The sequence below is a fragment of the Antedon mediterranea genome, chromosome 3, assembly GCF_964355755.1.
Source record: "Antedon mediterranea chromosome 3, ecAntMedi1.1, whole genome shotgun sequence".
Taxonomy (NCBI): Eukaryota; Metazoa; Echinodermata; class Crinoidea; order Comatulida; family Antedonidae; genus Antedon; species Antedon mediterranea.
In genome coordinates, this window is record NC_092672.1 from 4,275,550 (window position 1) to 4,297,525 (window position 21,976).

The window sequence follows — 21,976 nt, forward strand, 5'->3', positions numbered from 1 at the left end:
GGGAGGGTTTTTAGGAGACTACCACCACCAGTAGAGCTTGTTCTCCCGCGATGTGAACTTCCCAACGTGGAGGCCTAGAATATACAGAAAGTTAGTTTAGTGTTATACTAACAGAATGCGGCTAGATAAAGTCTTTTCAAATGATTTGGGAGAATATATTATTGTAAACAATATAAAATTGTATATTATTAATAAAAATTTAAATAAATTATAAATGATATTAATTATTTAATATAATATTAATAATTAACGTTTGATTTTAAAATGAATACTGTATCTTTTTTAACATTTTTATTTATTAATTAGGCCGGTTAGCAAGTTTACTCTCTCTGGCCTTATTACTTGCATACTATAGTAAAATAATAGTCATAATTATTAATATATTCTTTTCATGCATAGAAATTATGGAAACATATAAAACCTGAAATTGAAAGGAGAGCTGCAGAAGCAGGAGATGATGAATAAATTACTTATTAAAATGGAAACTGTTTACTCTTCTGTAGAGGATTTAGTTCAGCATGATGTTTGAACTGGAAATTTATAATATTTTATTAATATTAGTCAACACTGAATTAGAAGACATCTCAAAGCTATGGAAATTCAAAGACATGCGACATTACCACAAAGAAATATCATATGTAGGGCATCTAGAAAAGAAGATCAAAATATTCACATCTACAAACTTTGACATTATTTTGCTGTTTGTTGTTGCAGTTTAAAAACCTGGGAACAATTTAAATGAAAAATTAAATTCAAATTATCTGTTTATTTAGTTGATATGTGCAAAATATCTTGATAAAATTATTGGAAAGTTTAAAATACTGTGATTGTGTAGTGATTTATTGTTTTATGCTTTTTTAAATGTATGACAGCAAAAATATAAAATTTAAAAAAAAAACAACGTATGGTACTGCATAGTAGTTATTCCATATTTACATGGCCATTTAATATTTACAGTACAGTATTATATTATACAGTATAGTACTTTTTATTAGGAAAAGAAGATGAATCAGATAAAACCTCTATCCTATCAAAATCACTTACAAGGGTGTACCTGTCACATTTAATTTACTTCAGAAATATTTACAAATAAATTTAATTGATATTAATAAAGTATGTATTGCTAATGACTTCACCCGTTTATAAGGTTACCAATATTGCACTAGGCCTAATACAGTATGTTTAAAATGTCTGAAATTACAATACATGAATGCTAGAGTCCGTTTGTGAGTATTTTAAGATGTCTATATACCAGCTCAGTATATTATACCAAGGCAATCAAAACAACAGGACACCGAGCTTGTCTTGCCAAGGTAGGAACTTGTAACAGTCCTTTGATCTTATGTCTGGCTGCGACAAATACCAACATTGTACATTTTGGTGGTGCTTGTTAAGTGGTGTGGAACTGATCGGGTAGCAGCCATAGATAAACCCTTTGATCTCCAAGCACAGCATCCTGTTATATTACTTGCAGAGCTTGAGACCAGTGATCTTCAGATGATTCTTCACCCTGTTTTAACATAAAAGAGTGCGTAATAATTAATGTAAGGAAAGAAATCAGTAGCAGTAGTTCAATACATGTACAGTATTATAAATGCAGCAGAGACTCCCATTGCCAATCAAATCAAATTTATTTCTGTATGTTAAGAATGTTAAGTGGTTTGCTTCAATGCAAGGTAAACCCCAACCTGTCAAATGGTTCTTGATCATGTGGTCTGTCTAATTAAGTTGATCAAAGTGGCAGTGGGAATGTACCATTTACCATAAATAAAAGCTACCAGGGAAGTAATTGCACTCTTCCCTGGAGGTATTACGTCACAAAAGAAAGAGGAAAAGAAGATTATTTACCAGCTCTTTGAAGGCATCATAGCAACCGTTCTTTTTCCTCACTAAATCTCCCCACAAAAGAACTTCCTTACAAGATGGACAGCTACCATCTATAGGGATCAACTCATCAGTTTTATACAGGAAAGCATTGGCAAGGCAGGTCACATGGGCCACCATCGAACATCTGGGGTACAGGCACGACATTACATTATCTGTTGACTAAATTAATGTGTCCTCATTATTTTATCTCAAATTATTGACAAATTTCTCTTTGTTTCAGCTGTCATATAAAGCTTGGTTCCCACTAGGACGCAAGCAAGTTGACCAATCACACGTGACTGTTTGAATAATCCATCGCTTGAGATTGGTCAAGTTGTGTTGCATTGCGCCCTTGCGTTGGGTCCTAGTGGGAACCAAGCTTAAGTGTTTATACTTTAATTTTTCATGAAGGTGGTGTTCAAGTACTGTATATAGAATTACTACTATAGTATCTATACTGCTAAGTTCTGATGTATGACTCCTCTCTTTAAAAAAAACGCTTAAAAAATGAATTACTCACCTCCATTCGCTTAACACATATTTTACATCTGCTTTTCTGAATTGTTTGGCTGGCAAGATGCATGTCAGAATCTGCTTCACCTTCCTCAGACTTTTTTTTATTTTTTTTGCCTTTTTTCTTTGGACTTTGTGCAACCTAGTATAGTGTAATAAAAATGTATTACTGTATTAGAAGAAATTGAAACAAACATATATTTGATAGTTAATATTTAATTATTTAGACCAAGGCATATTATCACCCCAAAAAGTTTAGATCTTGTGCCAGGTATTTCTGTAACTTGGAAAAGATATAAATTAATATGTACATTATATATAATATATAACTTCAAAGGCAAATTACTGAAAAAAAATGACAATGCTGTGGGTATCAGTGGCTGGATCTCAATAGAGATACAAAAAAAAGCGAAAAGCTAGATCAATATACATGAACCATACACTAAATTTGAACTTCACTGTTTAAATAACTTATTGTGTTAAATGCAAAATAATCTCATAATTTAGTTTAAAATAATAATAAAAAAACAAAACAAATATTAGTCTTACTTTGATGCTTTTGACCAGACCATATGCCATCGGCATATGTGCCGGGGGCTGTAAACCTTCGTTAAAATCGACCTGGTATTCCTGTTTCAACCAACGAATTGTCAACGGCAGACGACACCATGGTGCTGTTCTTAACATGTTACTTACAATACGGAATCGAAATTGGAATTGGTTCTCTTTTGTGGATTTGCCAGGGAGTGTTTTCAGTCGGCGTGAAGATTTTGGATGCTGCCATGCCCATTCAAACTGAAAAAAAATGAATGTAAATATATATTTCAAATTAAAACATATTTTTAATTAAGTTTGAAAATTTAAACTTATCATAACAATTTTTACAGAAATTCTGGGTTGGAATTGGGAATGCAAAAAGTGAAAGCGAATGTTGCAGAGAGACCATACACCACCTACCCTCAATGCTGAAATGTCATTTGGAAAACCATGGATTATTAACACCATTTGCCTGAAGGAAAAAAAAAGACATTTTATGATTATATTTTGTATAAACTTTAAATAATAGCAATGTTACTTTATATTTATCCTTGGTATAGATGAATATGCAAGCAATATTCTCTAACTATGCCGACACAAAGAGGAAAGGTTACCTATCAATAATGTACTAGCCTAGTATTACTAAGTACAGTAGTTGTTTTATCCTATAATTCACGTGTACATGTATGTTTCAAGTTAAGGTCTATTTACAGCAGGCCTAGTAGTAGTACTAGTAGTATTAGTAATTAATACTATCCTCTTCTTACCATGGTCCTTTGCCACTTGTACGTCTTGCTCCACCAAATTTAGACCCTTTATTATGTTGTTGGATTCTACGACTTGGATTTACTGTATAACCAATATATGTGCGACCTTTATATTTGGGGTTTTCATTTTTTAATAGATAAACACCAAAGAAATGTTCTATTTCTTGTACCATCTTCACTACTCATCTTTTTTTCCAACTCCGTGTTTACTTCAATTTTAAAACATCGCCCCCTATCGACAACTCAATAATTTTGCCGTGTTTGGTTTAATTACTGTTAAATTATTTGTATCATTAATTTAAATACATTTTTAGAAAAATAAAAAGATTCAATTTACAAAATTATTTATTTACACATTTATAATATACTTTGATTTACTGTTATGTTATTTCACTGACATCCTTATCAAACAGTTGTGAATAAGCCACAAGATGGCTGCGCCCATTGGATTTAAGTTTTCTCGGATTTTGAAAAATATTAATTCTATAAAACCATGCAAACCAAGGTGTTGTTTCACGACAGATTCAACAGGTACTAAAGAAAATGAAAGGCAGTCTTCAGATACACATTTTGGGTTTCAGCGAGTATCCAAAAGTGAAAAAGAAGAGAAAGGTTCGTATCGTTTTCGTAGGGCCTAGGCCTAAAATTATTATGAACTGTACAGTACGATTGTCAGACGATCAGGCCCAGACCACCGGGCCCATTCCAAGACGACCGGGTACTACTAGCCTAGGCCTAAGTAGAGTAGCTCAGCTGTCACTGTACCGTGAGTGTGAGTGTCAATCGGTTGTTGCAGTGGCCTAGGTCGATATGTGTTGGGCCTAATCACAGTGACACAGTTAAAATAATAAATACAGTATGTTGTTTTCATTCACAGTGTTTGAAGTTTTTAAAAATGTTGCAGAGAAGTATGATACAATGAATGATGTAATGAGCGGAGGAATTCACAGGTTATGGAAGGATCGGTTTATTAATGTATTACATCCAACACCTGGAACAAAACTTTTAGATGTAGCTGGCGGAACAGGTACAGCATACCTACCAACATTTGAAGCAACAATTTTAATACAGTTATTCATGGAAGTTATTGAATCCAGGGAGGAAAATCTCTCAATCCCGTAACTCATCATTGTGCCACCTCAATTTAATAAAGTGGCGTAAGAGGATGGCGGGTCGTATCAGACCCTTTAGTAGCCTCCCTCGTCTTCGTGAAACGTTGCTTGAATTTAAAAGTACTGTCAGCTTCTACAATGTTGGCAGGAAGTATGTTCTAAACATTTATCACCCTTTGTAAGAAAAATCCTGCCTACAGTTCAAACTGGCAAATGGTTTATTTAGTTTCCAGCCTCTAGAAACTGAACCAATTGACTGCTGAGTGCATCTGGATTTTATCTCAGAGGACTAGAAAATTTCTCGCAGACCTACTAAATCTTAAAAATCGTAGGGTGGTCCTGAGGTATATAGGCTGGCAGCGCAATTCGACAAATGCAAATAATAGCTTAATTTAATAAATAGTGTACACATGCATTTTTAATGTTTCTATTTTTATTTCAGGCGACATTGCATTTCGTTTTCTTGATTTTATAAAAACCAATTATAGTACAGCTTCTTTGAGTGTTAAAGATGAAGATATAGAAAAAGAATCATCAACAGTATTTCCAATGGATGACTCAACTCATGTTGCTGTTTGTGATATCAATCCAAATATGTTGAAAGTTGGAGAAAGCAGAGCTAAAGAAAATAGTTATTTAAAAGGTTATGGATTATAATAATGTAACATAATTTCTGTATAATAACCTTAAAATACAGTATATGAGGATTGCAAACAAGAATAATTTATTTGTAATTTTTTTTCTCGCTTAGGTATTTCATTCATTGAAGGTAATGCAGAAAGCCTCCCCATATCAGATGAATGTGCAGATGCTTACACGATTGCATTTGGTATCAGAAATGTCACTAATGTGGATAAGGTATGAAACCACAGCTGATGAAGATTACCAGTCTAACGCTGTCTATACTATCAAACTTTATGTGACAAAAAAAAATTTGATGTGCCCATATATGGAAATGATGATGTCATATCACTACCATATTGGGGCACATCGCCTTTTTCTTGTCAAACTAGTTTGATAGTGAGCTTTAGTATAGGGTCAGCACTTTTGATCTTTAATTTAAGCTAAAGCTGTTTATCTCTTAGTTACCTGTTCAGACTTAGTTATTTAACCAGGTTAGTTAGTTTCATGGACACCAATTAACCTGATAAATAACTAAGTCTGAACAGGCCCCTTTTTTGTTTTCATTAAGATCGGTTTTTTTGCAGGCATTGGAAGAAGCATACCGAGTTCTTAAACCAGGTGGCCGGTTCTTATGTCTTGAATTCAGCCATGTGAACAACCCAGTATTGAGGTCAATATATGATAATTACTCTTTCCAAGCGATTCCAGTCTTTGGTGAGGTCATTGCTGCTGATTGGAAGGCATACCAGTATTTAGTGGAGAGCATCAGACAATTCCCAAACCAGGTATAGTTACTGAGATCATGCTATGTTATTCATTGGGCAGTACTGTACCAACAAAATATTGATATTCGGTGTAATTTTCTAATTTGATCTCAATTTTTTCTTTTTTTTTTAGGATGAATTTAAGTACATGATAGAGGATGCTGGCTTCAGTTTAGTAAAATATGAGAACCTAATGTTTGGTGTCACAGCAATTCACTCCGGTTTTAAACTATGATTTTAGGGCGAAATAGAAAAAAGTAGCATTTACTGTAAAACAAATATTGTAAAATTATAGGTCAGGAATAGATTTTAACTTTATATCAAATATTGTTTTTTTAATGAATAAAACAACTTGACAAAAAGCATAGTTTAACACTTTATTTTATTAACGTGTTTATTTTGATTAAGCAACAATGTCGTAAATCACAATACAACATTATTAATTGCAATCTAGCATTCAAAAGATCAGATTGTTGAGGGCTGAGATGTTACGGATATTCACCAGTCCTCCCATCCCATCCACAGGTCTTCTCATAAAGCCTCACAAATAGTACTACAGTACACCCTCACAAGCCTGTTTAAATCTCACAAACTGAGCAAAGCTACAAAAAATGCACATCCGTTTTTTAACATAAAGAGGATGTAGTAAAACACATTCCCACTTCTTTTATTTCATTTCACTATTCATCTTTTTTTTGTTTGATAGAACTATCATCACCTTCCTTCTTTTCTTTACCATTATTCTCTTTCGTTCCATCCACATCCTCAACAATGTTCTTGATCATGCCATTCTTACCAAGAAATCCGAAAAGAAAGGCAGTTGCAAAGAATATAGCACAAAGAAGTTGAAAAGCGGACATATATTTTTCCAAAGTAGCTGCCGATTGTTCATTTCTGTTCCTTCTATCTTCTGAACTCTCACCTGGACCTCTTTTATGTGGCATCTTTTTGATGTCCTCTTTACTGTAAACTTTTCTTAAGTCTTCTTCTTGGGTGTCCATTTTGGTGTCGTCTTTTACCGTTTTGATCGGGGTTTTCTGGTCCTTCGGGTTGCCTGTGTCTGTTGTGCCACAGGGAGTTAAAATACAGCTTTTTCTGAACTTGGGAAGTTTAGAAATATTGCAGTTTCCAGGTCCAACGATCTTTTTGTTAGAAGCCTTGCAAAGTGGTCGTCTGGTCATTACTCCTTCACCACACGTTACTGAACACTAGTAAAGCAATGATATTTGTATTAGGTATGTTATATGAAATATGAATAAATTTCAATGTGTTTCTAAGCGGAATATAATCAAAATTATTATTGATTTCGATTAGGTTTTCAGCCAATTACAATGACGATTAAAAAATAATTCCTTCATTTCATCTGCCACTTTTCTGTAACTGGGCAATTTAATAGGTCGCTTTAAAATTATTATCTGTATAGAGATAGTTCTCTTGATTTAATTTTGTGTGAATTTTTTTGTAATTTATTTTTTTTTGACAATCAGCCTAATTAAACGAAACTAAGTTGCCGTCCACGTTGTTTTAGTCCTATATTTTATAGCGATAAATTACAATCAATGTTATCAAATTTAGTATAGGATCGTGTTAAAAATGTCGCGTTTGGTTTATCTTTCTTATCAGATCAGATATTTCTTTCATCTTTATTTTTTTATTATTAAAACTGCGAAATGGCCTATTCATGTGTTTGGTGCAAAATACATCTTATATCCTCATTAACTTACATCTGACCATTTTTCTTTTGTCCAACTGTACTTCATGCATGGTTGGAAAAACAGTTGTGTGGAGTATCCTCGTAAAGTGACGTTGTTGTCTGTGTGGAACGTCACATTTACGGTATGCGTCTTGCTGACGTACGGTTCTTGCGGCAGTATGTCTCCGCAGTAACGGTTCTTTCGATTCACTTCTACCTCACTTATCTAAGTATTGATAGATATATATTATCACATATATCATTGAAGTGCCAGAAGAATTCCTTCTTTTTATGAATTTTTAAGAAAATCGATACAGGCCTATCGCTTGATTTGTAGACTCAATTCAAGTGAAAATGTTTTAGTCTCAACGATAATAAACAACGTCTTATATAAGTCAAAGATGCTCTCCTGGTGGAATGCCATCCTGAGAAGAGTAGTAGTAATTAGTACAGCACCGGTATTGCTTTTTTAAAAATTCATTATTATACGTAATTTTACTTTCTGTGGACCAGAGATTCCGAAATAAAAGATTGAATGAATGAATGAATGAGTAATGCGTCTTCAAGTTACAGGAAATAATACACAATAAAGAGATATTCTACTTATAAGCGCTAACTCAATTATTGAGGATATCTTAGCCAAGGATTTTTCTTTAACATTTAATTTTACATTTTTAAGTGAAATTTTTATTTTTGGTTCCGATCTTCTTTCGAATTGTGAAAATGCTTTATTATTTTATTATGTACAACAATTTCTTGTTAATTCTGGAAGATATAATTGATGTTTCTGTTAGTTGTTTTAAAATGTTGTATTTGTTAATCTGAGGCGCCTTGAAGCTAAGGGGGTTCCATCTTGTAAGGCGCCTCTGTGTAATATACTGAATAAAAAAAATAAAAAAAGTTACAGGAATTCAGTAATTATTCATCCGAGGTTACAATAAGCTTTAGAAGATAGAATAAATTGTAACATTTAATTGTAAATGGCTTGAGTGAATTTAGTTATTTTGTTTAGTTAATTATAATATAGGCCTATACAATATATTTATTTATTTATTTTTGTCTTGCTCTGAACTGTGAGGGTCCTAAATGCTCAGCTTCGGCTGGATTGACCCTCGTAATCGACCACCCTCGATAATTGTTAAAATATTAAAATAAATATTGTTAGTTTGGCCTACTGAAAAGGAGAAAATACGTAATTCTGTATCAAACCATTTTTCTCATAATCAGTTACACTATAAATGTGTATGCATTCAACCAAATATTATATTTGTAATGTATTGTATCTGAAATTCATCCCTTTTATTAAACTGAGCAAGTTGATAATGGTAATTCGATCCGGCCTTTTACCGTACATTCCATAGGCCTATTTAATTTAAATCATATACAATCATAGTAGTTACCTCTAAATAATCATTTATGCAACGTATCACAGGATTAATAGTGTTTTCAAGAGACAGATCTAGAAACACTATCGTCACACACCCTGATGGATTAGTGATAACTGTCTTCAAATCCAGATTGTCACCATACCCTCTGGGGTATCCTGGTGACTTCATCTCAATTGGTGACGAAATGTAGGTAACATCTTTTTGAGAAATGTGTTAATAAATAAAGAAAATAAATAAAGCACTTCATAATCAATGAATTATTATACATTAATGAGCAATCGTCACTAGGCCTCTAGGCTAGACCTAGAATTAATTGTAATAAAATTATAAAAAAAGTTTTTAATATGGCATAAAATAACAATTTAAAAAAATCTTCTCCTGCTGCATGCTGCTATGTATAAGTATAAAATTCGTATGGAACTTTGTGATTAAACATTGAGTTTTTTATTATTTAATTTAAAAAAAATTAATATTTAATAAATTAAAACATTGTTCCACCCCTCTACCTCCTCTGTAGTACCACACCACCGTCCGTACAGTAGCCTTACCCTCTTATTCCCATCAGCATTGAAGCTGCTAATGAAGGAGGGTACGTGTACTTTGCGTAAAAAAGAAGAAGAGAAGACATAAATGAATCGATGAATGGTTTGTCCTATTTTCAGATGATGATTTTACCTTGTTTTGATAATGCGTTTGTTGAGTTGAACAGCAAAAATGTTACTAGAGAAAGAATAAAGTAGAACTGCCGCAACACTATGATGCTCATCATGTTATAATTAGTCTTAATTTTAAAATATAAAATCAAATTAAAAATCAATGGCAATCAATGCGTGATGGCTTCTCTCTCTCCTCCCGTCGTCCCTTCTTCTTATAACGTGTTGTAACTTTTGCGCATATACAGTACATTATACACACATAAATACGCGCTTGTAATTAAGCGCGCGAGTTATTAGCGCGCGAACCACAGTATTTTTACGCGAATGAAATCTGCATTAACGTATTTCTTCAAATCTATTTTTATACCTCCATTATATTTTTAATAACATCAGACAAAAGTCACGCTTTCATTTTTATTTAAGTCTCTGGCAATGCATACTAATGATTGACGTAATCTGTCATATTACGTAACGTCGTACATGACGACGATGTAGGCCTATACTCTAGCCCCTCCTATCTATGATGTAATCATAATGTGCACGTGATCTTTTACAAAAATGGCGACTTCCATAATACTCACGAGCAAAATTCAGAATTTTATAGATAGTATGATATCTGACTTTGCACCAGATAATTTAAAGGGACAGTTAGACAAATATTCTTCGCAAAATTGTTCTGAGAAAAGTATACCTGCCTCACTTGTGATTAAAGCCTATAAATGTTTTACTGAAAATTCTAAAGGTATGTAGCCAGCCTAGCTTGAATGCCGTGTGACGGTTGATTTTGTAGTTGTCACACTTTGCTTATATTGTGTGGACAGTTCGTACCAGTCAATCTTTCTACAGTTCCACAAAGTTAATTTCGTGTCTGCTTCGTTTTCTTTTCAGATAAAGAAAAAATATATCTTCATGAATTATTAGAAGATAGTGATTTATATTATGAACCAATTAAACAACCAGAAAGAGTAATTAATTTTATTTTTTATTTATTCGATAAACTAAAAAATAATGCCTTGATGGTATTAATAAATTATTAGTTATGAGTTATCTTACCTTTAAGTAAGGCCTAAATTCATGGAAAACATCCGACTTGAAATTGAACATTAAAATATATCTATCAATTTTCTAATATAATTTGATAAATGTCCATTCTTTTGCAGAATCCAGAACTTCTTAAAAGATTAGAAAAATTAAAAGCTCAACAAGAAAATAGAGATTACCAGCAGATGACCAAGAACGTGAGAGTTGAGGTAATAGAAAATACATTGTTGACGATATCATCTTTACTCAATGCATAATTGTGTGTGGTTTAGTATGAAACATAGGAAAATAGCTTTTGAAAAGTATATTTAATTTTTAAAACAATTTTTCTAAATATAATTGTTATGTAATTCAAAGTTTATGTACAGGTATGTTTCTTTATTTTCAGGCATTTGGTGGAAGTATATTGTCTGATGTTGGAAAAGACTGTAAGTAGTACTGTAAACATTATAAAACCACAAATAAATAGAAATTTAGTCACACATTCACAAAGCTATCAAAATACTGTAATAATATGCGTTTTTATAATCTTTCTTTTAGTGCGGTCTACTTCGGCACAGCTTATTGGTGTATTGAATATTCTCCTCACTATTGTTGGAGCTTTTGTGTTTGGGTACATGGCAACGTATTATATAGGAAAACCTACACCATATGTAAGTATCACTGCTAGCAGTAATATATAATTTAAGTGTATAGGTAGTTACTCAGGCATATAAGTGCAATAAGTATTTCATTAAGCTTTGTCTACACTATCAAACTTTATGTGACAAAAGAATGTGATGGTTATTTAATGTTTTTCTTTTTTGTAGTGTATTATAACAGGATTTATTATGGCCACTGTAGTTGCTGTTGCTGATGTCTACTTCTTCATCAAATTTGAAGTTTGAATTATGTTTCAATTGAAGGACAAAATAAGAAGACGAAGAAGTCATTCCTCCTGTACATTGGAACATACAAGGACCAAAATAAGAAATACTGTGCCATATAAAATAACATTTATTGGCAATCAATCAATCCATCAAGTAATCTTTATTGTGAACAGTATTTTAAAAAGATTGGAAATTTACAATCCAAAACCAGCTATTATTGTAGTACAGCAGATGGGCTCCGAGAACCAATTTTCTAAACAAATGTCACAACATATATGAATCATAAAGTCCTTTAAGAAAGTATGAAGTGAGAACATTGTATTGTAATCTCTGGTGGTATTAATATTTTCTACAAAAGAGTTAATTCAAAATCAAATGATTGTATAAATAAATGTATATTATACCTATTATTTATTAATAAAACATTTATAAAAAAATTATGTGAAAAGTACTTTTTCTTTGACTGATGATACTGTACTAAGAAAAGTTGTGAAAATGTTCCACCACAACATCAATTTGTTATTGGAACTCACGGAAATTTTAATTGTGGTACTGTACTGTGTATAGTATGTAGCTATTTATTTATTTTAACAATATTTTGTGGTCCATCCAACCGAATCTGATCATTAGGGACCCTCACAAAAATATAATATGACTTCAATTTTATTAGATAAATTGTAAAATGAATGTGCTGTACATTAAACACAATTTTACACAACAATTTTGCAATTTAAAAATCTCAATAAATGATTTTTGTTTTTATGAGTTTGTGATTTGCAATATGAAAATACAGAATTATTTAAATAAATCATGGAGATAGTAGTATTATAGGACCATGAATAAATTAATGCGCGTTTTGATGGGAAGCATATTGATTGGCTTATTGTTCCCGCCGCCTCATCTATAGCTCGCTCAGAAAAAGGCACGCTATACACGTATGACGTGTCGATAGCCATTTTGGAAAATCGTCGGACTTCGAGAATTGTTGATACGGAAGGTAAGTGTTATTATCTGACTTAAAATCATGATTTAATATCATAAAAAGTTAATAACATCAATCGATATATGATTGTGCCGATAGTTTTGATGATTTTATGTTCCATGCAAATAGGATTACGCCTTTATTCGTCCAAAAAGCTAATCGTATAGCCTAGTCCACCACCGTCCACTTTCCCACGAGTTGGGCCTAACAAACTGCATCGCGAGGTTTTTAAGTGCGTTTGTTCACAATGTGTTTTGAAAGAGGAAGTGATCCGACCCTGACTATTGAAACTGGCAAACAAACTGGTGTCCGTGAATCAAGGGATCCGTTCCCAGGGACCTGGTTTGGGACATGATTAATGATTTTCATGGAAGTTTGTCATATTTTATTATTTGTTTATGTATTTTATTATATAATCTATTCTTTATTTTTTATTTACTTAATTTATTATTATTGTAAATTTTAAATTTTCAGAACAATTTCAATCTTAAATAGAGATTTAATTATAGGCCCTAAAGGCAGATTACTAATTTTAAATATTTTTTTTCAAATAAAAAAATACACACTAACAGGCCATGGATGGTGGAACAGTGGCCGACTCTTGTAATAAATATAGTGATTAAAAAATTATATAATTAATAAAATCACTCTGCATATAATACAATTTCCTGTTATTCACACAGCCGCTGTGCGTATAGCCTGTCAATTAATTTTGAGTAGAAAAAAAAATTAATATAATATGAATAAAACATATGTTTTATTAAAATGTTGATTTTTTATGAGCACATTCAAAATCTTATTATTCTACTATCAATAAATTTAATTAATTATCATTAAGACATTTTTTATGATTACTTAATAATTAATATTATTAATAATATTATTTTTCATTTAGATCTTTTCAGGATGACTGAAACAGATACTATCATAGACGAGGCATGTACATCTATTTCTGATGACACCGATCAAACAGCGCTCTCCCTATCAGTTGGCTCTGTGTTCGCTAACTGGGAAGAATTCAAAACTGCCATGGAAGCATACGAAGCTAACGCACATGTTAAGCTTATATTTGCAGACACAAGAAAAATAGAAACTGCAAACATTGCATATCGAAGGGAGGATGCTCCCGTGTATGATGCAAAGTTTAAATATGCTTATGCAAGACTTACATGTAAACACCATGGCAAATATCGTAGTAAAGGATCTGGCAAACGGCCCAATCAAAGGTGAGATATCTTTATACAGTATTAGCCTCCATTCCTTCAATTTTGGACAGGAAATTCTTATCTTGTCTGCCGGTCTCCCAGGGTGCTGATCATGCTCTTATACTTTGACTTCTGGAAGAACAGTCTTGTACTGTGTTAAGGGGTCACCCAGTGTGAAATAGAAGAAATGATATACAATGATGGTCATGGGTCATGCTTGAGTGCATCTCATAGACAAACATTACACCTCTAAACTATCAAGACATTTTTTATTTTCAGGAGTTACAAGACAAATTGTCCAATGCAATTTATACTGAGTGTGGATCGAGCTAAAGATATTATGTACATTCGCAGTGGCAACTTCACACACAATCACCCGACAGACGAAGATGTCGCCAAGCTGTACCCCGAAAATCGTCGGCTCAGCAAGTCCGAAAGGCAGTTCAGTAAGATACTCATGGACATGAAAGTTCCTCAAAAGGTATTTTGCGAAAGGGTGCGGGAGATGAGCCAAAAACCGCTGACAAATAAGGATATCTATAATCTTCAAGCTCAGCTTCGTAAAGAAATGGCGGAAGAGGAGAAGACAGAGGTTCAGTCGTTACTGCATGAACTTCAGGATATAACGGAGAAAGACTCCGGGAGTGAAGTGGTGGTGAATGTTGATGGTAATGGACAGATTCAGGTTGTATTCTTTCAGACATCGTACATGAAAGAAGCTTATCTTAAGTTTCCAGAAGTTTGCATCGTAGGAGAGACAGATGACATCAACAGCAATGGGATGATTCTGTGTACCATAATGGTTCAAGATGGCAGTGGGACATTCCTTCCATGTGCTCATTTCTTACTTGCAAAATTAGATGAACCAACTATGGTATCTGCTTTTCAATTGTTTAAACAACCATTAAATGACGAAATATTTAACAAGCCATGCCTGTTCATCATAGGAAGTAGCAACTTAGATGTTGCAGTCTTTCAAAACCAGTTTCCAAATGCATCTATTAAACTATGTGAAACACAGATCTTAAAGAAATTTAAGAATGAGACAATGAACATTGAAAACGGCAGTGAAAAACCACGAAGGCAAGGTCAACTATGGACCTTACTACACGCAATGGTGATGTCTAAGACTGAATCGGAATACGAGGAACTTAGAACAAAAATGCAAGATTTACCATTTGCGAGTGCTTTCAACGAAACATGGCATCAACAGCGCCATCTATGGGTTGGATCATTTAGAAACAAAGATTTGAATTATGGGATTAAGAATGCCAATAATCTTGTGAGCTTCCACGAAAAGGTCAAAGGTGTTGTGAATAGCTCAAGCACGGTGGCAGAATGCGTTAAAGGAATTCTAAAAATGGACAATCAGATGAAATTGGAGGCTAATCGTAAGAAGCTGCAAGCAATGATGACGACTTCGGTACCCATTGTCGATAACCCAGATCTAGAAGAACTTACGCAATTATGTACACGCTACGCTGTAAATTTTCTAGAGAAAGAGCTGACATTCATAACTTCCCTGAATGTTGCACGAAATGAACTTGGCCAATTAATTATTACTGATGCGATTGGAGATAAGCAACTTGAAAATGACAACACATGTTCCTGTCTTTTCTATACAAATTTCAAATTGCCGTGTAAACATATTTTTGCTATGCGTAAATTTCTGGAAAAGAAACTGTTTGACGATAGCATGATAGCAAGTCGATGGAGGAGGGATTACCAACATTCAGAATGTAAAGTTGAGGACATTGATTTTGCCAGCAGTCCGAGTGGAGATAAAAAGAAGAAAAGAGCAAGCACGGGCAATTCTGTTCCTGCACCTCCAGCGGCTAAAAAGGTAAAAAAAAACACCAGGAAGTCTTCAACATCCTCTCAGTCAATGACGCGTGATGAAAAATACGCCAAATCTACGCTGCTATGCCGACAGATAGCTGGTATTATTAGTGAAGTGCCTCAACCACAGTATGAAAATAAAATTAAGATTTTAAAAGCACTTTGCACTCACTGGTTGGAAGGGAGTGAGGTTCAGCTCTTGGTCAAGTCAACTGCCAATGAGGAAGAAGATGAAGAATCGGCTCAAAATGGAAATGACTAATTTATTTCTTCTTATTTCATTTACGCAATAAAGATGCTTATTATATCTTAAGTTGACCTATATAATGTATGTGACTCATCAGTTCATTTGTAAGTGTTGAGCAACATGGCCCGGCAAGGTAAAGAATTCAATCTGAGAGTGTAAAGCTCTGTCTACACTATCAAACTTTATGTTTTACTAAAAAATGTGCCAAATATGGTAGTGATATGGTGTCATCGTGTTCATATAAGGCCACGATGATGTCATATCACTACCATATTTGAGCACATCACACTTTTTTTTTCAAACTCATTTGGTAGTGTTAACAGAGCTTTAGTGATACAAATAAAGGAATGTTTTACATGTCTGATGCAAAATAAGACTGTACAGTAATTCTTAGTGAATTGGCAACATGCTATTAATGTTTGAAAAACTTTATGAACAGTTTTGTTTGGTTTTTTAACTTTCTCTTCAGAAAATCATTAGTAAATATTTAATTAAAAACTAATGAATGACAAATACAGATGTTATGACAAAAAGTACAAAGAAGTATAATGTTTAATCATGGAGGAAATATTCCTCCATATCTTAATAGTGTTGTGTTATAAAGATAAATTTACTGTAAATATAAATTGATGATAAATTTTTTTAAATGTCAATTTGCCAAAAAAGTATTGTTTTGCAAATTACAAAGTATTTATAAAGTTATTTACATATTAAAGTTGTTGCATTACGATGTTATTAACAGTTTCCTCACTGTGATATTGAGTTGTATTTCAGATGCATATATACAGATAAACTAAAGAATATATGCTTAACGTTTGAATGAAATGTAAAACTTTTTTTTAATGTTTCAATCGTGTTCATTTCTCAAAGAAGTAAATACTGTAAAACCGATCTTAGCTTGATTTGCAATGTAGATAAAGAATATTTTACAAAGAGTATATGAGAGTTGTAATGTGAATTATTTCGTCTAATAATATAGTGCTTCTTATACCAGTCGGAAAGCCGCGTTGGTAACGCATCACTGATTTCATTCATTGTGAGGGCGCGCTTCGTGGAAAATGTTGGAATTTTTGCTATTTTAGTACACTTTGAAAATTGTATAATTTTGATATTAGATGAAATCAATAAACGTATTTAAATAGTTGAACTACAAGCGTAAATAATGATAAAAACTGTGATCTAAATTCCACAGTTTTTTTGTTTCGAGAAATATCATTATTTTGTGTATAAACTTTTTTATTTATATTTTTTTTTAAATGATGGTAAAAAATCATTATTAAGCTATCTATTAAAATAAAAATCAAATTTTTAGCTTTCTTGGGATGCAACTCCCACTAATCAAACCAAACCTACTACATTTCTGTTCAGTTACGATCGAAAAACCGCCATTTTGAAACTTTGTTTACGTTTTACGAAGCTGGTACGAATCGACCCGGACCGAATCGTGTCCCTGTTTAATCCGGTTGTTCATGCAGGCGTACTGCGTCACAGGCCTAAGGTTTCAATCTGCTGCCCGATTATTGTTCTATTTGGTTTCTGAGCTAGGAAAGGCCTACTTAGACTAGCTACTATAATTACTTACTTAACTTCTAGCCTAGCTAGGCCTAAAAATAGTATTTTCTAGGCCTAGTTAGGCAGTAATTCTGATAGTAGTTTGTGTTATAGGGCCTATAGTAGCTGGAGTAGAAGTAGACATAATCTGGGTATTCCATAATCTAGGCTGGTAGGTCTATCCCAGCTCATATACCAAGCAAGAAGAAGCCCGAAGAAGAACCTAGGCCCAGAAAAAATTACAAAAACTGTTAAAAAACAATAAATTGAAAAACAAAGTGCCAAAAAATAACCCATTTTCAATTTATATATAAATATGGTGGGGAATGTTATTTATAAAATCAGGCATCTTTTGTTTGAGAGACTCAACCATGTATTTTTATATGGTCATGTTTTAAAAAAAGATAATTATTAGCCCATCATTTACTTGAGTATTGTTAATTGGTTGGTATATCAATATCTGGCAGTAAATGTCACACTTGTATACAGAAATATTCTATTACTTTATTAGATACAACTTACATTTCACACAAGCAATACATTTTTTCCTATTATGTATACATATACAGAATGAGGAAAAATACAACCTTTCAAACAATACTGATACAAATAGTAAATACAACTACTGTATATAAAAACTTGCTTCTAATAGCACCTTGTTCATCAGACAAAACAAACTAGCTAGGCCTAATACTGTAAATATAAAATATGCCACCATATGTACTTTTTGAGATATCATTTTACTTGAGTCTTACTGTTGTACTGATTTTATGATTGTTTTATGTTTATATTGTATGCATCTGTGCGACTCTGGTTAATAAAGTAAATCAATCAATCAATTGCAACTTAATTTATATCTTTATAAAAATTTACTGATCTGAAACACTTCTACAACTTAAATGAATATAAATTTATATGTTATATTAGCGAATAAAATGAAAAACTATCAGCAATGATATTGAAATCGAGAAAACCACTTTACAGCTTCCACCGTCCAACCTCATATTGAAGAACGAGATAGAAAATCTTGATACCAACAAAAAACCTGAAATGAAAATGAATAGCTGAAATGTAAAGAACTATTTAAATAATTGTCACTATGACGAAAACATTTTCTTAAATACTGTATTAATTATATAATTATTCCACAACCTGAAAACATATTCAGATAATATGACTGTACTGTAGGCCTACCATAAAAAAGCACTAAACACAAAACTTCCTTGTGTCTGTATATTTATTGTATAATTATTAATACAGTAAATAAATTGTACCCATCAGTTGCCAATAATGAGGATATTTAACTATATGTCAGGGGGCGATTGGCTTAATTATCTTTTTAAAACCTTCCCAACGCATCTTCAATATAGAGTAGGATTGTAACGAAACTTTAATAATACTACAGTAAATTGTAACTAAAGTATTTTAATTATCAACATGTTACTAAGGCTAAGCCTCTAGGCCGATATTACGACAACGATCCACCAGGTCGTGCACACACCCACACCTGCAACAACCCCAATCAACACACCATGCACCACACACGACGGAAATAGTGCGCGAGACGTAACAATTATGTGAAATGAGGACCTTTTTTAAAATGTTCGCTGTAAGAAGCTTAAATAGGGTTTCAAGCCAATTTTAACGTAAAACAGACTATTGATACTTACTCTATCCATATACGCCGATTTTTTGGTAATTCACTGTATGGGATGCAAATCCCACTAATGGAAAATTTGTAAACAAACACAAGTTAGAAAACTTCAGCTTTGACGGCTGCACACGAACTTTGGAAAGAAACTGTCACTGACAACAAATCCAACCAATTATTCCTAAAATTAGGTGACCTGCGACATCTTAAACATATAAGGAACTGATCTTACCATATATGGTTAATTTTTCGCCTATTAATGTTTATTAAACAGCTATAAAACGACGTATACTTTATGCTAATGTTTTCGCGCGAAACGTTGATGCCTCTGTGCCGAGAGAGGGCTTCTAAAATTAATGACGTCATGCGAAGTCGAAAATTTCGCGATAACGGTCATATTTCCCAACGCGGCTCTCCGACTGATACTGTATACTGTACCAAAATGTTTATGTTCATAGGATTACCAGAGGGCGCGCTCTTAATTTTTTTGAGGATGTGCTGTGCCAGGTATATAAAATATACCAAATTGGCTAGTTGAGAATTCTCAACTATTACCGCAGTACGCCTGTAACGACGAAGCCTACCGGTATAATGGGATAGGCTGATTTCCTTGTTAACTTAAGGGGTCATTTAATTACTGAATTATGATTGGTAGTAAAGGAAATTTACTGGAATCCTATTGGATGGTAAGGTGGTAGTAGGACCATGTCCATCCCATTGCAGTAATAAAGTTGAGCCACCTGCGACCATTACAATGTCCTACCATGCTAATGTAGGAGTGGGGAAATGTTATGCTTACTACTGTTTCTTTTAATAATTTAGTACAATTAATAAGAATAAAGAATACACTTAACAATATACAACAAATAACATTAATGTACGATGTAGTTTAACACTGTTCTCAACTATAGTCATTTTGGTATACTTGAGCACATTGATAAAGAATAGGATAAACTTAACAATATACAACAAATAACATTAATGTACAATCCCGTTTAACACTGTTCTCAACTATAGTCATTTTGGTATACTTGAGCACAGTGATAAAGAATAGGATAAACTTAACAATATACAACAACAATGTACGATCCCGTTTAACACTGTTCTCAACTATAGTCATTTTGGTATACTTGAGCACAGTGATAAAGAATAGGATAAACTTAACAATATACAACAAAAAACATTAATGTACGATCCAGTTTAACACTGTTCTCAACTATAGTCATTTTGGTATACTTGAGAACAGTTATAAAGAATAGGATAAACTTAACAATATACAACAAAAAACATTAATGTACGATCCAGTTTAACACTGTTCTCAACTATAGTCATTTTGGTATACTTGAGAACAGTGATAAAGAATAGGATAAACTTAACAATATACAACAAAAAACATTAATGTACGATCCCGTTTAACACTGTTCTCAACTATAGTCATTTTGGTATACTTGAGCACAGTGATAAAGAATAGGATAAACTTAATAATATACAACAAATAACATTAATGTACGATCCAGTTTACCACTGTTCTCAACTATAGTCATTTTGGTATACTTGAGCACAGTGATAAAGAATAGGATAAACTTAAAAATATACAACAAAAAACATTAATGTCCGATCCAGTTTAACACTGTTCTCAACTATAGTCATTTTGGTATACTTGAGCACAGTGATAAAGAATAGGATAAACTTAAAAATATACAACAAAAACATTAATGTACGATCCAGTTTAACACTGTTCTCAACTATAGTTATTTTGGTATACTTGAGAACAGTGATAAAGAATAGGATAAACTTAACAATATACAACAAAAAACATTAATGTACGATCCAGTTTAACACTGTTCTCAACTATAGTCCTTTTGGTATACTTGAGCACAGTGATAAAGAATAGGATAAACTTAAAAATATACAACAAAAAACATTAATGTACGATCCAGTTTAATACTGTTCTCAACTATAGTTATTTTGGTATACTTGAGAACAGTGATAAAGAATAGGATAAACTTAACAATATACAACAAAAAACGTACATTAATGTACGATCCCGTTTAACACTGTTCTCGACTATAGTCATTTTGGTATACTTGAGCACAGTGATAAAGAATAGGATAAACTTAACAATATACAACAAAAAACATTAATGTACGATCCCGTTTAACACTGTTCTCAACTATAGTCATTTTGGTATACTTGAGCACAGTGATAAAGAATAGGATAAACTTAATAATATACAACAAATAACATTAATGTACGATCCCGTTTACCACTGTTCTCAACTATAGTCATTTTGGTATACTTGAGCACAATATACAACAAATAACATTAATGTACACGATTCTGTTTAACACTGTTCTCAACTATAGTCATTTTCATATACTTGAGCACAGTGATAATATGAAAAACATAATAACACTATAATATTTGTAGATGAATGACGCGGACACATACATATGTTCATAAGTAATTGATATAAATTGACTTTTAAAAGTGGAATTAACACAAATGATTGTAGATAAATATGACGTGAATTGCACGTACATAATGTTGATGAGTAGTATATTTATATAAATCGACTTTGAAAAGTGAAATAACATTAATATTTGTAGATGAATATGACGTGGACACGTACATATATTGATTAGTATATTGATATAAATCGACTTTTAAA

General features: G+C 32.7%; 5 protein-coding genes across 5 annotated transcripts; 3 read left to right on the top strand and 2 right to left on the bottom strand.

The window, feature by feature from the left end:
* Positions 1-882: 882 nt before the first annotated feature.
* On the bottom strand, positions 883-3,884 carry LOC140044594 (structure-specific endonuclease subunit slx1-like). Its single transcript, XM_072089169.1, has 6 exons — positions 3,684-3,884; positions 3,337-3,388; positions 2,929-3,174; positions 2,387-2,521; positions 1,849-2,046; positions 883-1,510 (listed from the first exon to the last, which is right to left on the bottom strand). The coding sequence occupies exons 1-6, from the start codon at positions 3,854-3,856 to the stop codon at positions 1,460-1,462; spliced, it is 855 nt and encodes a 284-aa protein (XP_071945270.1). The 5' UTR covers positions 3,857-3,884; the 3' UTR covers positions 883-1,459.
* Positions 3,885-4,113: 229 nt separating this feature from the next.
* Positions 4,114-6,498, top strand: LOC140043405 (2-methoxy-6-polyprenyl-1,4-benzoquinol methylase, mitochondrial-like). Its single transcript, XM_072087907.1, has 6 exons — positions 4,114-4,295; positions 4,561-4,710; positions 5,238-5,438; positions 5,547-5,653; positions 6,004-6,204; positions 6,317-6,498. Exons 1-6 carry the CDS (start codon positions 4,115-4,117, stop codon positions 6,416-6,418), a joined length of 942 nt encoding a protein of 313 aa, XP_071944008.1. The 5' UTR covers position 4,114; the 3' UTR covers positions 6,419-6,498.
* Positions 6,499-6,620: 122 nt separating this feature from the next.
* On the bottom strand, positions 6,621-10,133 carry LOC140043404 (uncharacterized). The gene is made up of 4 exons (XM_072087906.1): positions 9,940-10,133; positions 9,277-9,461; positions 7,908-8,102; positions 6,621-7,391 (listed from the first exon to the last, which is right to left on the bottom strand). The coding sequence occupies exons 1-4, from the start codon at positions 10,031-10,033 to the stop codon at positions 6,864-6,866; spliced, it is 1,002 nt and encodes a 333-aa protein (XP_071944007.1). The 5' UTR covers positions 10,034-10,133; the 3' UTR covers positions 6,621-6,863.
* A 336-nt stretch (positions 10,134-10,469) lies between these two features.
* Positions 10,470-12,292, top strand: LOC140043406 (transmembrane protein 199-like). Its single transcript, XM_072087908.1, has 6 exons — positions 10,470-10,662; positions 10,809-10,885; positions 11,081-11,170; positions 11,350-11,389; positions 11,502-11,614; positions 11,771-12,292. Exons 1-6 carry the CDS (start codon positions 10,479-10,481, stop codon positions 11,846-11,848), a joined length of 582 nt encoding a protein of 193 aa, XP_071944009.1. The 5' UTR covers positions 10,470-10,478; the 3' UTR covers positions 11,849-12,292.
* Positions 12,293-12,789: 497 nt separating this feature from the next.
* On the top strand, positions 12,790-17,094 carry LOC140043407 (zinc finger SWIM domain-containing protein 3-like). Its single transcript, XM_072087909.1, has 3 exons — positions 12,790-12,827; positions 13,708-14,038; positions 14,297-17,094. Exons 2-3 carry the CDS (start codon positions 13,719-13,721, stop codon positions 16,116-16,118), a joined length of 2,142 nt encoding a protein of 713 aa, XP_071944010.1. The 5' UTR covers positions 12,790-12,827; positions 13,708-13,718; the 3' UTR covers positions 16,119-17,094.
* The last annotated feature ends 4,882 nt before the right edge of the window (positions 17,095-21,976 follow it).

Coding starts and splice junctions, on each gene's coding strand:
- LOC140043404 (XM_072087906.1), bottom strand. CDS start 10,033: ATGATGAGCATCATAGTGTTGCGGCAGTTCTACTTTATTCTTTCTCTA. Junction 8,103..9,276: donor GCATAAATGATTATTTAGAG/GTAACTACTATG, acceptor ATCAATACTTAG/ATAAGTGAGGTAGAAGTGAA. Junction 7,392..7,907: donor CAAAAGAAAAATGGTCAGAT/GTAAGTTAATGA, acceptor TTGCTTTACTAG/TGTTCAGTAACGTGTGGTGA.
- LOC140043405 (XM_072087907.1), top strand. CDS start 4,115: ATGGCTGCGCCCATTGGATTTAAGTTTTCTCGGATTTTGAAAAATATT. Junction 4,296..4,560: donor AAGTGAAAAAGAAGAGAAAG/GTTCGTATCGTT, acceptor TTTCATTCACAG/TGTTTGAAGTTTTTAAAAAT. Junction 4,711..5,237: donor AGATGTAGCTGGCGGAACAG/GTACAGCATACC, acceptor TTTTTATTTCAG/GCGACATTGCATTTCGTTTT.
- LOC140044594 (XM_072089169.1), bottom strand. CDS start 3,856: ATGGTACAAGAAATAGAACATTTCTTTGGTGTTTATCTATTAAAAAAT. Junction 2,522..2,928: donor GTCTGGTCAAAAGCATCAAA/GTAAGACTAATA, acceptor ACACTATACTAG/GTTGCACAAAGTCCAAAGAA. Junction 1,511..1,848: donor ATGATGCCTTCAAAGAGCTG/GTAAATAATCTT, acceptor ATGTTAAAACAG/GGTGAAGAATCATCTGAAGA.
- LOC140043406 (XM_072087908.1), top strand. CDS start 10,479: ATGGCGACTTCCATAATACTCACGAGCAAAATTCAGAATTTTATAGAT. Junction 10,663..10,808: donor TTTTACTGAAAATTCTAAAG/GTATGTAGCCAG, acceptor TTTTCTTTTCAG/ATAAAGAAAAAATATATCTT. Junction 10,886..11,080: donor CAATTAAACAACCAGAAAGA/GTAATTAATTTT, acceptor ATTCTTTTGCAG/AATCCAGAACTTCTTAAAAG.
- LOC140043407 (XM_072087909.1), top strand. CDS start 13,719: ATGACTGAAACAGATACTATCATAGACGAGGCATGTACATCTATTTCT. Junction 14,039..14,296: donor GGCAAACGGCCCAATCAAAG/GTGAGATATCTT, acceptor TTTTATTTTCAG/GAGTTACAAGACAAATTGTC.